At 37.1% G+C, this 14,848-nt stretch overlaps 1 protein-coding gene across 2 annotated transcripts in view; it reads right to left on the reverse strand.

The window, feature by feature from the left end:
- Positions 1–14,848, reverse strand: part of fgd4b (FYVE, RhoGEF and PH domain containing 4b) — a 30,885-nt gene that overhangs the window by 10,794 nt on the left and 5,243 nt on the right. For both annotated transcript variants that reach the window (XM_056456175.1, XM_056456176.1), the window contains exons 3-9: positions 13,256–13,367; positions 10,321–10,555; positions 4,259–4,351; positions 3,976–4,121; positions 2,394–2,550; positions 1,981–2,119; positions 591–649 (exon numbers count right to left, since the gene is read on the reverse strand). In XM_056456175.1, the coding sequence (XP_056312150.1) occupies positions 591–649; positions 1,981–2,119; positions 2,394–2,550; positions 3,976–4,121; positions 4,259–4,351; positions 10,321–10,555; positions 13,256–13,367 (941 nt within the window). The remainder of the gene's footprint in view (positions 1–590; positions 650–1,980; positions 2,120–2,393; positions 2,551–3,975; positions 4,122–4,258; positions 4,352–10,320; positions 10,556–13,255; positions 13,368–14,848) is intronic.

A 14,848-nucleotide genomic window follows, 5' to 3' on the forward strand; every position in this document is an offset into this window, starting at 1 on the left:
TCTGGGAAAAGGGAGGTCTGGCGAACCGGCCTCGGATAAGCGGTGGAAAATGAATGAATGATTCCAATGTTCATAATAAATGCTTTATTTCTGCACATCATTTAAATCAGGGGTCACCAAACTTGTTCCTGGAGGGCCGGTGTCCTGCAGATTTTAGCTCCAACCCTAATCAAACACACCTGAACAAGCTAATCAAGGTCTTACTAGGTATTCTTGAAACAATCAAGCAGGTGTGTTGAGGCAAGTTGGAGCTAAATCCTGCAGGGACACCGGCCCTACAGGACCGTGATTGGTGACCCCTGATTTAAATAAAGAATCCTAGTCAACGTTCATCAAAATAGCTTCTCCTCCCTCTTCTATAATATCTCTTCTCTGATTGGTGTTTGCATTATATTATTTCAATGCTGCTAAAATGTCAGTAAAAGTCACTTTGTTAAACTACAGAGTTGAATTTTCATCAGAAGTGGACAGAGCAGAGATCAACACCCCATAACGCATTTCACAATCGCAAATAAACTGAAAACACTTGTGAATCACAAAATATGGAGACATTTTCACAGTGCAGTTGATCAAGTGAAAGTGCGTCTCACCATCTTGCGAATAGCCATGTTGGAGTGTGTGGCGGCCATTGAGATGATGTTCAGAGACTCTGGAAGTGAGAAACAGAAGTGATATCTGAGCTGATTCATCCAGATGTGGAACTGAAAGTAGCTGAGAGCCACACAACACTGTTTACCTTCATTTGCTCATGGAAACCTGGGATATTTTTTTACAATTCACAAGCCGCATTTTAGGGTTAACGTGCTATGGCGTTTCAATATTTTGGGGGATTTTCTTTGTGTAATGATAATTAAATATTGTGTTGATATAAATAAAATAATATACTTTGAATAGCTTTATAAAGACGCACTGCTTTATTGTTCTCCTGGAAGTCAAATTAAATACTTAAATGCAAAGAAGCTCTTTAAATTAGTGCTGTACAGTCATTAATCATGATTTTTTGCATGCAAAATAAAAATGTGCATTCACATAAATATAGATACAGTAAACAGAGTTTTTTTCCTTCACTTTCGTCAATTGGTGAAGTTCCTCACTACTGTCACCTCTGGCTTGCTTGGTTTGGGACTTGTGGACCTGCGCATAGATGGATTTACTCTTCAGTGTTTGGACTTTCAGCAGTGAAAATTAATCCACACTAAACTGAACTAAACTTCAACTCTGAAATCTGGACTGACACAGTTTCAATTACTAGACCCTCTATGTCAGGGGTGGGCAAACTCGGTCCTGGAGGGCCGGTGTCCTGCATAGTTTAGCTTCAACTCTAATCAAACACACCTGAACATGCTAATCAGTATCTCCAAGATCACTCATTATCTATAAGCAGGTGTGTTTGATCAGAGTTGGAGCTAAAATGTGCAGGACACCGGCCCTCCAGGACCGAGTTTGCCCACCCCTGCTCTGTTAATCTACATGGTAAAAGCGCTACAGAAATGAAGATGAATTGAATTCAATAAACAGACTTGAATTATGTATATGTAAATACACACATGCATACAAAAACAATCCAAAACATATATACATCTTTAAAGATTAACATTTACATGACATTATGTGTGTGTACTGTGGGTTTTTATTATGTAAATATAAAGTACACACATGCATGTATGCATATATCTGAGAAAATTATATTCTGAATTTGTTTTGAACTTGCTTAATCTTAGCCTAGCACTGAATTAAATTCATACAATCCCTGTTAAAGATTAAGAAGTTTGAGTTTGTTCTACCTGAATAATTTACACTGGCTTCAAATGCAAATAGTTCACAAATAGATTCATTCAGGAAGGAAACAAACACAGTGTTGCTCTGAGACGCACAAATGTTTAGGACTATTTTAACACAAAATGAAACCTACACAGAAATGTTCCTGTAAGCATATTGGTTGTTGTTATAAACAAAGTACAGTAAACATATATATCTCACTCTGAGCTTGACTGCGGTCTTCATCGTCCTCGGGTAGTTTCTTCAGATAATCTTTAAGCAGCATCTCGTATCGAGGAACTCTCTGGACCGGCTCTAGCATGTGATGCTGGAGAGTCAGATTTCCACACACCTCCTGAGTCTAAAAGCGCACCGAGAGCCATTTTCAGCATATACTGTTTCTTTCTAAAGGATTCTGGTCGACATTTTACTGTTTACTACGCACAATCATTGCATGAAGGTATTTATTCATACAAGTATTATTCACCAGCTTAAAAAAGTATTGGAATAAGATAACAACACACACAAAACACCCACAAAAAGTCTAAATAAACAAGGTAGAGTTATTAATAAACTAAATATACAAGTTATTTTCAAGCTCCAAAGTTTTCATGGACACACACACACACACACACCTGTATGTCCTGAATGATGGCGCTGAATTGTGTGGATCTCTCCATCCACAGTTTGAGCAGCTCCATGGCGCTGTCGAAGTTCTTGACGTACTCGGCGTACATCCTCAGGAAGGGCGCGAGCTGAGCTAGAACATCTCCGACCCGCGGCTTTGAGTCCCTGCAGGACGACCAGAGACACGTCAGAAGAGCAGAGGATTCACTTATTTATAGAATGAACATTTCCTGATCCATTTTTTACTCATACTCACCCCTTTGTCAATTCATGACTGAATGTATAAACAAATGTGTGAATGAAGGAATGAATGAATAAACCAGTGATTAAATGAACAAACTAATGAATTTTCTAACAAACAAACACCTACTACGGGTGAGTAGGTGACTGTCTGAAACAAATGTTTTTATGAATAAATAAATGAAATTGCGTGAGTGAGTGAGTGACTGAACAAACAAATGCTTTTATGAATGAATGAAATTGCGTGAGTGAGTGAGTGATGGACTGAACAAACAAATGTTTTTATGAATGAATGAATGAATGAATGAATGAATGAATGAATGAATGAATGAAATTGCGTGAGTGAGTGACTGACTGAACAAACAAATGTTTTATGAATGAATGAATGAATGAATGAATGAATGAATGAATGTACAAATGAATGAATGAAATTGCATGAGTGAGTGACTAGCTGAACAAACAAATGTTTGTTTGAACGAAGGAATGGGTGACTTATTGACTTGCTGATGGATGAATAAATGAATTGCATGACTGACTGAGTGAACAAACAAATGTTTTATGAATGAATGAATGAAATTGCATGCGTGAGTGAGTGACTGAACAAACAAATGCTTTTATGAATGAATGAATGAATGAAGGAATGAATAAAATTGCATGAGTGAGTGACTAGCTGAACAAACAAATGTCTGTTTGAACGAAGGAATGGGTGACTTATTTACTTGCTGAATGGATGAATGAATGAATGAATTGCATGACTGACTGAACAAACAAATGTTTGTTTGAATTAAGGAATGGGCAACTAAATGACTTGCTGAATTAATAAATGAATGAACGAACAACCAAACGAATGAATGGATGAACAAACAAATATTTGTTTGAATGAATGAATGAATGAATGAATAAAAGGAAGGACGCATTTGGAATCTCACTGAATAAACAAATGAATGCATGAACAAACAACCAAACGAATGAATGGATGAACAAACAAATATTTGTTTGAATGAATGAATGAATGAATGAATAAAAAGGAAGGAAGCATTTGGAATCTCATTGAATAAACAAATGAATGAATGAAGAAACAAACAAATATTTGTTTGAATGAATGAATGAGAGAAGGGGAAAAGTCTGACTGAATGAATGACTAATTAAACAAATTAATGAATGAACAAGCATACAAAAAAAATCTGTATGAATGAATGAATCAACAATGAATAAAGGAAGGAAGGATGGAAGGAAGGAAGGATTGGGAGTCTGACTGAATAAATGAATAATTAAACAAATTAATGAAAGAATAAAGAAATGTTTGTTTGTATAAATGAATGAATGAATGAATGAATGAATGAATCTCACCACTGGCTCATGCGCGTCTCTAGGTCAGGCAGCAGGAACTGGCTGTGAAAGGTGTAAATGGAGCCCACATTGGAGAAGATTCCCTTCACCACATCCACTGGGAATGAGCCCTTCAGAGCCTCTTCAGTGAGTCTGACACAAAACACCTTAAACACAAACACACTTAATTTCTAAAACATTTATCATGGACCAATAGATCAACTGTTTCTCAAAGAAACATCAACACCGCTAAAGAATCATTATTTATATAATATTTAAAAGTGAAATAAGTCAAGATACAGACCTGATCCAGCAGATGCAGTCGGCTGACGTACGCTCTCTCCGTCTGCAGGAGTTCACTGGAGATCTTGAAGAGCTTGAGTTTATTCATCTGCTCCTGCTCAAAGCAAACAGTCTGATCTTTAAATCTAAAAAGCTCAGCGCGCCTCTGTGGTCTCTGACACTGTAGTGCAGACATTACTAGACTGATGGAAAAACACAGCGGCGTGTGGGTGTGTTAACAGGACACCGCTGATAATAACTACACAAACATCTGCTTACAGTCGCACAAACGCTGCTCTGAGGCTTTATTTTTATATTGTGACGTGGAGGAAAAGATGAGAAGATTTCACCAAGATCTTACACGATGATGTCATGATGCAGAGATGTTTTTGTGGGTTTATAAGATCAAAAAGAGTCTTTAAAAATATAATTAATCATTTTATTCATTTCAAATTAATAATTTAAAGTATTTTATTGATTTCATTTCATTTTATTTTCAGTTTAGTCCCTTTAATAATCAGGGGTCGCCAATGTGGAATGAACCGCCAACTAATCCAGCATATGTTTTAAGCAGCGGATGCCCTTCAAGCTGCAACACAGCACTGAGAAACACCCATACACTCTCATTCACACACACATACAATATGGCCAATTTAGCTTATTCAATCCCCTATAGAGCATGTGGACTGTGGGGGAAACCGGAGCATCCAGAGGAAACCCATGCCAACATGAGGAGAACATGTAAACTAGTACTGATAATAATAATGTATCTGTAATATTGTAAAATTGTTGATTTAAATAAATATGGTTAATTAATTTAAATGACAACCTAAAATTTTATAATTCAATCTAATATTACATAATATATATATATATATATATATATATATGTTATATTATAAAATATTACTATATATAATATATATATATATATATATATATGTTATATATATTATATACATTTATTTATTTATATATATATATATATATATATATATATATATATATATATTATATACATTATTTATTTATATATATATATTATATACATTTATTTAGTATATAATATTATATATATATATATATATATATATATATATATATATATATATATATATATATAGTCAGAATCAGAATCAGAATCAGAATCAGAAAGAGCTTTATTGCCAGGTATGTTCCACACATACGGAGAATTTGTTTTCGTGACAGAGCTTCTACAGTGCAACAGGATTACAGAGACAGGACAAAAAACAGATAATAAATATATTTTTTTAAAAATAGAAGTAAGTAGTGAGTGCAAATATACAGATTGACAAGTGTATGTACATGTTTATTACTATAACAACGTTATATGTGCAGCTGTTATGTGCAAATTGGCATGTAAAGTGTGTTGTTAAAATAAGTGTATATGTGTATAAAAGTGTATAACAGTAGTGATGGTGGGTTCCGCAATTATTATCATCAAGTGTTCATGAGATGGATTGCCTGAGGGAAGAAACTGTTTCTGGTCGGGCTGTTCTGGTGCGGCAGTGCTCTGTAGCGTCGACCAGAAGGTAAAGTTCAATGAGGCAGTGTGGCTGGGTGTGAGGGGTCCAGAGTGATTTTGGCAGCCCTTCTGCTCGCTCTGGATAAGTACAGTTCTTGGGGAGTAGGAAGGGTTGGACCAGTGATTCGCTCAGCAGTCCGAACTATTCGACGTAGTCTTTGGAGGTCGTATTTAGTAGCTGAGCTAAACCAGACAGTTATTGATGTGCGAATGACTGATTCAATGATGGAGGTGTAGAAACTGTTTCAGCAGCTCCTTTGGGAGGTTAAACTTCCTCAGCTGACGAAGAAAGTACAATCCTCTGTTGAGCTTTTTTGACAATGGAGTCAATGTGAGTGTCCCACTTCAGGTCCTTAGAGATGGTGGTGCCCCAGGAACTTGAATGACTCCACTGCTGCCACAATGCTGTCCATGATGCTCAGTGGGGGGAGGAGAGCAGGGGGGTTTCTCCTGAAGTCCACTATCATCTCCACTGTTTTGAGCGTGTTGAGCTCCAGGTTGTTGTTACCTGCACCAGACAGCCAACTCCTTAACCTCCTGTCTGTAGGCAGACTCGTCACCGTCCTGAATGAGGCCGATAAGTGTGGTGTCGTCTGCAAACTTCAAGAGCTTCACAGAGGAGTCTTTTGATGTGCAGTCATTCGTGTACAGGGAGAAGAGCAGTGGGGAGAGGACACACCCCTGGGGGGCGCCAGTGCTGATTGTGCGGATGCTAGATGAGAATTTTCCCAGCTTCACCAGCTGCTGCCTGTCCGTTAGGAAGCTGTTGATCCACTGACAGACAGAGGTGGGCACAGAGAGCTGAGTTAATTTGGGCAGGAGAAGTTTTGGGATGATGGTGTTAAACGCCGAGCTGAAGTCAACAAACAACATCCTCACATAGGTCCCTGGTCTGTCTAGGTGTTGCAGAGCATAATGCAGTCCCATATTAACCGCATCATCCACAGACCTGTTTGCTCTGTAGGCAAACTGAAGAGAGTCCAGTGAGGGTTCAGTGATGTCCTTCAGGTGAGCCAGCATCAGTTTTTCAAAGGACTTCATGACCACAGATGTTAGTGCCACTGGTCTGTAGTCATTTAGTCCTGTAAGTTTGGGTTTCTTTGGGATGGGGATGATGGTGGAGCGTTTGAGGCAGGAGGGCACTTCACACAGCTCCAGTGATCGTGTTGAAGATCAGGGTGAAGATGGGGGCCAGTTGGTCAGCCACAGGAGTTTAAAACAGGCTGGTGTTATAAAATCTGGGCCTGGTGCTTTTTTCCTCTTCTGTTTCCGGAAGACCTGGCGCACCTCCTCTTCAACTGAACTGTAGGGCAGGTATGAGGGGAGGCGGGGGATGGTGGTGTTAATTGGTGGCGTGAAGAGCAAGTTCAGAGTGGGTGGTGGGGGGGTTTTCTCAAACCGGCAGTAAAACTCATTCAGGTCGTTTGCAAGTCGTTCATTGTCTACAGTGCTGGGGGATGGTGTCTTGTAGTTTGTGATGTTTTTCAACTTTTCCACACAGATGCTGAGTCGCTGGAAGAGAACTGACTCCTTAGTTTCTCAGAATAGTTCCTTTTTGCGACTCTGATCTCCTTTTCCAGTGTGTATTTGGCCTGTTTTATACAAGGCCCTATCCCCATTTCTGTAAGCAACCTCCTTGGCCTGACGTAGCTGTCTGAGTTTTACAGTGAACCATGGGTTTGTCATTCTTGTAGGTGAGTTGAGTCCTGGTAGGAATGCACACGTCTTCACAGAAACTGATATAAGATGTTACAGTCTCTGTGAAGCTCATCCAGATCTGTTGCAGCAGCTTCAAAAACACTTCCAGTCAGTGAGGTCGAAACGGGCTTGTAGATCCCGCTCTGTTTCGTTAGTCCATCTTTTCACAGATCTTAATACAGTTGGCTGTTTTCAGTTTTCTGCCTGTAGGTTGGAATGAGATGAATCAAACAATGGTCAGAGCGTCCCAAAGCAGCTCGTTGGACGGAGCGGTATGCATCCTTTATTGTAGTTAACAGTGATCCAGTATATTTCTGTCTCTTGTGGACATGTAACATGCTGTCTATATTTTGGCAGTTCACGGGACAGTTTTGCTTTGTTAAAGTCCCCGAGAATGATTAAAGCAGAGTCCGGGTGTTGTTGCTCTAACACCGTGATCTGATCAGCTAGTTTTCTGTATCGCCAGACTCGCGTGCGCGAGCGGAGGAATGTAACACTGACGAGGATGACGAGCAGAACTCGCGCGGGGAGTAAAAAGGCTTACAGTTAATAAACAGTGCTTCGAGATCTGGACAGCACATCTTCTTTAAACTGTTACATCTGTACACCACCTTTCTTGATGTAAAAGCACGTCCCGCCACCGCGGATTTCCGCGTTGATTCTTCGTCGCGATCCGCTCTGAACAGCTGATAGCCCGGTTAGGTGAAGCGCGTTGTCGGTATGGTGTTGTTCAGACCAGGTTTCCGTGAAACACAGAGCAGCTGAATGCAGAAATCCCTGTTTGTCTGAGAGAGCAGAATGAGTTCGTCTATTTTGTGGGTAGAGAGCGGAGATTTGCTAGATGGAATGCTAGGCAGGTCGCGGTCCGAAATCCGCGTGTCTGAGTTCACAAGCGCGCCTGCACGCTTTCCTCGTCTGCCGGCTTGAAAGCGTTTGAGCAGCACCGCGGCTCCTCCGACTACGATGTCAACAGAACATCAGGATAAATCCAGGTATGGAAAAAATATTCGGTGGTGTATGTGCCCGAATGTCCAACCATTCGTCTCTGGTGAAACTAATTGTAGGAAAATGACTCGAGACAGGACAAACTAACAAAACACAAACACTACTGCAGAGCACGACACGGAGGCTGCCATCGTCATCTGGCGCCATCTTGGAAAAAAAAAAAAAAAAATATATATATATATATATATATATATATATATATATATATATATATATATATATATATATATATATATATATATATATATATATATATATATATATATATATATATATATATATATTTATTTATTTATATATATATACATATAAATACATAAATAAATTTTTCATTCATTCATTCATTCATATATATAGATAGATAGATACTGTAGATGTACATAGATTTACATATATTGATAACGCAGTGTGTGCCCACAATAGCAACATCACAGGATATGCAATGTTACGTTGGGATTACCGTCAATCAACAATTAAGACTACATGAGATTTGTGAAGTCATTGCAACGTTGAACTTTATCATTTGCATGTGCTTTAAAGGCATTTCAAGAGTTCACACTTAGATATGCTTGGCGTTAATAGCAGGTTTGCAAGCTGTCCCAGGAGAGAACGCTGAGCCCAAGGCTCCTGCCTGGTCAAGAAGCATGTAAGGGGGGTCCGAGATCAGGTAGGTCTCGAGAGCTCCCCATAGAAAAGGGAGGAAAAGGAGGAGATGGGGTGGAAGGGGGGATTCTTCCAAAATGAAGATAAGGCTGTAGTGTAAATTTGGTCTATTTATTGCAAGTTTGGATCAATCTGATTGGATTATTACTGAATACGGATGAGAATACAGTCGTAGTCAATCATATCACGTGCTCTTCTCGAAATTAGTTTATAAAACTTCACCTCAAGAAAGAGTAAAGCATTAAAGTAATATCATTTGTAACTTTAATAAAGGGAAATTTTGCTGATTTATTAATACAATGAAGACTATACAATGTTCATTTTACATTACATTGTTAAATGTCTGTATCTGAATATTGTTTGACTCTTCGGAAAACCATAAAGAACTGTTTATTTTAATTTTCCTTTGCTCTGTTGTAATTATTCTAGCAATTTAGTTTTTTTATACATGATTCACACCCTTACACCAGTGTTTCCCAACCCTGTTCCTGAAGGCACACCAACAGTACACATTTTCAACATCTCCCTAATCAAACACACCTGAATCAACTCAGCAGAACATTAGAAAAGACCCCAAACCTGACACGAATGGGTCAGATAAGGGAGACATAAAAAATATGTACTGTTGGTGTGCCTCCAGGAACAGGGTTGGGAAACACTGCCTCACACTATCAACTAAACCAATCTAAATTAATGATAATGTACCACAAATGGAGCCATAGACATCTGGTGAAATTGTATTCACATCGTAATATAGAGCACAGTAAAACAAAATATCGCAATGTCAGATTTTTTTTTTAATCTCGTGCAGCTCTTATGTATTTATATTTGTATTATGCGTTAAGTCATTCATGCATTTTAATAAATTCAAGCATTTTTAATTGGTAATTTATGTAATCTAACCATTAAAATACATATTAATTATTGAATAAGAATAACATTTTATATTGTATTTAATTTTATAATTAGAGATTGTAAAAATACTACACAAAATATTAGAAGTAAAACTTATGATTATTTACATTTTACCCATTTTATCAGGCAAAATAGGCAGATCTCTGTACATGAGGCCAAATCTAAAAGTTCATCTTTAGCATTTTTTTAATAATACCAACACAAAGCATGCATTCTAGCAACAGTGATATCTCAAAACACACTGCGGTGTCCCTCACCTGCTGATCTTCATCATTCTCCACACTGGGCTTATCTTCATCATTCTCCATGTCTTCATTCAAGACGTCCTGCTTCCATTGGCTCTGCTCCTCCTGCTCCACTAAAGCACCGTTTCCCCTGCAGGACTCCTCCTGTTGACCTCGAACCTCTTCTGACCACCAGCCGGACCACACGTCCCAGCCGGAGCTCTGATCCGGAGCCGAAAATGACGACGCTACACAGTCTGAAGCAGTACTGGAGGAACAAAACATCAGCAGGAAGTGAAAGTCTAAAGGGCAGAGCTTAGAGACGCACGTTTCCTCTCACTGTCCTATTTATGAAGCATGTGGTGCACATTCTGATATGAAGCTCAAAGTCTGCTGCTCATCAATGCTGAAGGCCCTCCAGTGACACCTCTTAGAAATACTATAGTATTATTGGTAACACTTGCTATGCATTATTTACAGTGCTTCCCGCAGGTCTGAAATATACTTGTGGTGGTAGCCGGATTGAAACACATCCTTTACCCACAAAACATAAACAATCAACTACATTTGACAAACAAAAAACATATATATATATATATTGATTTTTAGCTATATTTTTATTTATTATGACACTGATATACACCTTTTTACGGAGACCCGGAAGGGGCATGATGGTGGGGAAAAAACTGGGTGGGAGAAAAAAAAACAGTGATAGGAAAATCGATATATATTTTTCCCTGCAAAACTTCACTTCATTCATGTCAACCCTCCAATTTTTGCCAGTATTCTCCTGTATTTTCCCATTCTATCCCGCTATCATCCTATCGTTAAGTATTTTCCCATATTTCGGATATATTTCTAATCTTGAAAGCACGCTGAAATTAATATAAAAATGTCTGCATTCACATTCTTTCCATTAAAGCTGTGCGTCGATCGTCGCCCTTCATATGCAACCTCTGATCAAGTGTGTGTGCTGACTTCTGTACATGCCATTTAAAGTGACACCTCTGTTCTCAAAAAAAGTTAAGAGCAGCAAATGAATCTTTCATTTTGTTTTGTTTGATAACCGAGGTGTCACTTTAAGAATGCACAAATCTATAATGAAAGCATTCGACTACTTTAGTAACTGGTTATGCTCATTTAAGAGAAAATTAGTTGCATTTAAAATAAAACGCGCAGGACGAACATGTTTACATATTATTAAGTGTATTTGTCTGCTTAAACACACCCAAATACCAAAGTGTCCTGCACTTTCACTCCTCTTTAAATGGCGTGAATAGAAGCTGATCTGGCGCCAGTTTATCATACGGAGCGCATCCGTCAGTCAGCACTTATACATGCATTTACGGATTCAGAGGGTGCATATGGAGGGCGCTGATCGACGCACAGCTTTAATGGAAAGAATGTGAATGCAGACTAGGCATGGGCCGGTATATATATATATATATATATATATATATATATATATGTGTGTGTGTGTATATGTATATATGTGTATATGTGTATATGTATATATATGTGTATATGTATATATATATATATATGTATATATATATATATGTATATATATGTATATATATATATATATATATGTATATATATATATATGTATATATATATATATATATATGTATATATATATGTATATATATATATATATATATATATATATATATATATATATATATAGTATATATATATATATGTATATATATATATATATGTATATATATGTATATATATAAATATATATATATATATATATAATTATGTATATATATATATATGTATATGTAATATTATATATATATTATATATATATATATATATATATATAGATATATATATATATATATATATATATATATATATGTATATATATGTATATATATGTATATGTATATATATATACACACACAACACACACACACACACACACACCACCACACACACCCACACACACACACACGCGCACACACACACACACACACACACACACACATATATATATATATAAACACACACACATATACATATATATATACATATATATATATATATATATACACATACATATACACATACATACACACACCGGTATATTGCCGGTTATACACATAACGGCAACTTTAGAAAACAAAAGTGACACCCGAATCCTGGATATTTTAGGAGATTCAGAAACTACGGTCAGATGCATTTTGGTGCAAAAGGCACGTCTCGGTGCAGAAACGCTGTAAACCGCAGACTTCTCACACTGAAACTCGGGTCTCAAACTCGAAGCCAAATCTTCAACCTGAGCACCGGCAGAGCCCTGGGATCCACGTTTTCACACACTGATCTTATTTAAGTCACATCTGAGACACTTTTACACGCTCTTTAGCCAAAAAACAACCTGTTTAGTTGTATTTTTGCTTGTGTAATTGTGTGGATTGTATGTTTTATTGATAAATCAGTGTTTAGGGAATGTAGAGATTGTGTGAGTGTTGACGCTTCCCAGAACTAGCAGTAGGAAACGTGCAGAGCAAGAGAAGATTCTCCACTGGTTAATCAATTGCGAATCCATGGCTTTCTTGGACGGATACAAAAAAGTATAAATAATAATAGTATTATTCATGTGTCACCACCAAATATACTTGGCTGGCCGTTAATATACCTGGGCGGCCATGGGAAGCACTGTTTTGTATGAAGTATTTATAATCAATAATAAAATTTTTAGAAATGCATCTATAAAGACATACCAAACCTTAGGTGGATACACACACAGACATACACACATAAAATTTTACCAAAAGTAGGGCAACCAGGTGAGACACAGGCTAACTAATTAAGGCAGTGGGTTAAAGAAACAATGGTGTTGCCAATTCTTAATAGAAAAATAGCCAAGCAACATGGCTCAAAAAGTTGCCCTGTGTCTCATCATCATCATCATCATCATCACAGACAGACACACTCACAGACAGACACACACCTCTGGTCAGATGTTGTCCTCTCTCTGCTTTTATCGCTCTCTGTCTGCTCTCCGTCTATCACATTTGCAGCTGAAATCTTCGGCGGACACTGGAATTTGGGTTTGGGAAGCACTGAGGCAGGAAATAATGAGACGAAAGATGCTTTTGTATAGAGTTTTGTGCAAGGAGAAAACACACAATCATCACTACAGACAGCAGAGGTCAGTGTGAGCAAATGACCTGAACAAAAATGGTTTTATACAGTTCTTAAATCTCTCTAAACAGCATGCAATAGCTGTCGTGCTGTCTATCTAGCTGTCTGTCTAACTATCTGTCTGTATATCTATTTGTATGTATATCTATCTATCTATCTGAATTTACATCCATCTCTGTCTCTATATCTATCTGTCTGACCATATATCTGTTTGTTTATCTGTCTACCTAACTATCTGTCTGTATATATGTCTGTCTAGCGGTCTATAAATCTGTCTGTCTGTCTATCTGTCTATCTATCTATCTGAATATACATCCATCTCTGTCTATCTATCTATCTGTCTGACCATATATCTGTTTGTTTATCTGTCTACCTAACTATCTGTCTGTAGATGTCTGTCTAGCGGTCTATAAATCTGTCTGTCTGTCTGTCTGTCTGTCTGTCTGTCTATCTATCTATCTATCTATCTATCTATCTATCTATCTATCTATCTATCTATCTATCTATCTACCTGTCTGTCTGTTAATATATCTGTCTGTATATCTATCTGACCATATATCTGTCTGTATATATGTCTGTCTAGTGGTCTATATATCTGTCTGTCTGTCTATATGTCTACAGTATATATCTGACTATATCGATGTGTTTATCTGTCAGCCTAACTATTGGTCTGCCTATATATCTGTCTGACTATATATCTGTTTGTTTATCTGTCTGCCTAACTATCTGTCTATATATCTGTCTGATTTATATCTGTTTGTTTATATCTACCTAACTATCTGTCTATTTGTCTGTCAATATATGTCTGCCTATATATCGGTCTGTCTAGCTGTCTATATATCTATCTGTCTATCTATCTTTTTCAATTGGAGTAATGCATGAAGACAGTGGTGTGATATTTCACCTTTAAACATGCAGAAACGACATGATATGATGACAGTTAGAGAGTGTGTGGTGAAGCCCACAGTGAAAACCTCGTGTTAAACAACCAGCACGATCGACAGCCACACTTCCTGTTCACTACAGCTGCTGCTTCCCTCACAAAATAACACTACTTATTCTCAAAAGAATATTCTTAAAGGCACAGTACACACAAGAATGACAACTCCCTCGTTGTTTAAATTCTCCAATTAAGTTTATCTTCAATTGGGTACTTTTTAACAACAATTAATTCACATGCACTAAATAACTACTTAAAATAATTGTACATAAATGTAAATGCTAAACAATTAAAACAATTAATTGTCATTTTAACTTGACCTTAAAAAATTATACAATTTAAATAACTGTATGAAATTAATAATTAAACCATGATTAATTTTAAAATTAACGTTACAATCCATATTGCAAATTGTTTATTTTAATATTAAAAACTGAATAATTACTGCATTCAAATGAA

The sequence above is a fragment of the Danio aesculapii genome, chromosome 4 (assembly GCF_903798145.1).
Source record: "Danio aesculapii chromosome 4, fDanAes4.1, whole genome shotgun sequence".
Lineage (NCBI taxonomy): Eukaryota > Metazoa > Chordata > Actinopteri > Cypriniformes > Danionidae > Danio > Danio aesculapii.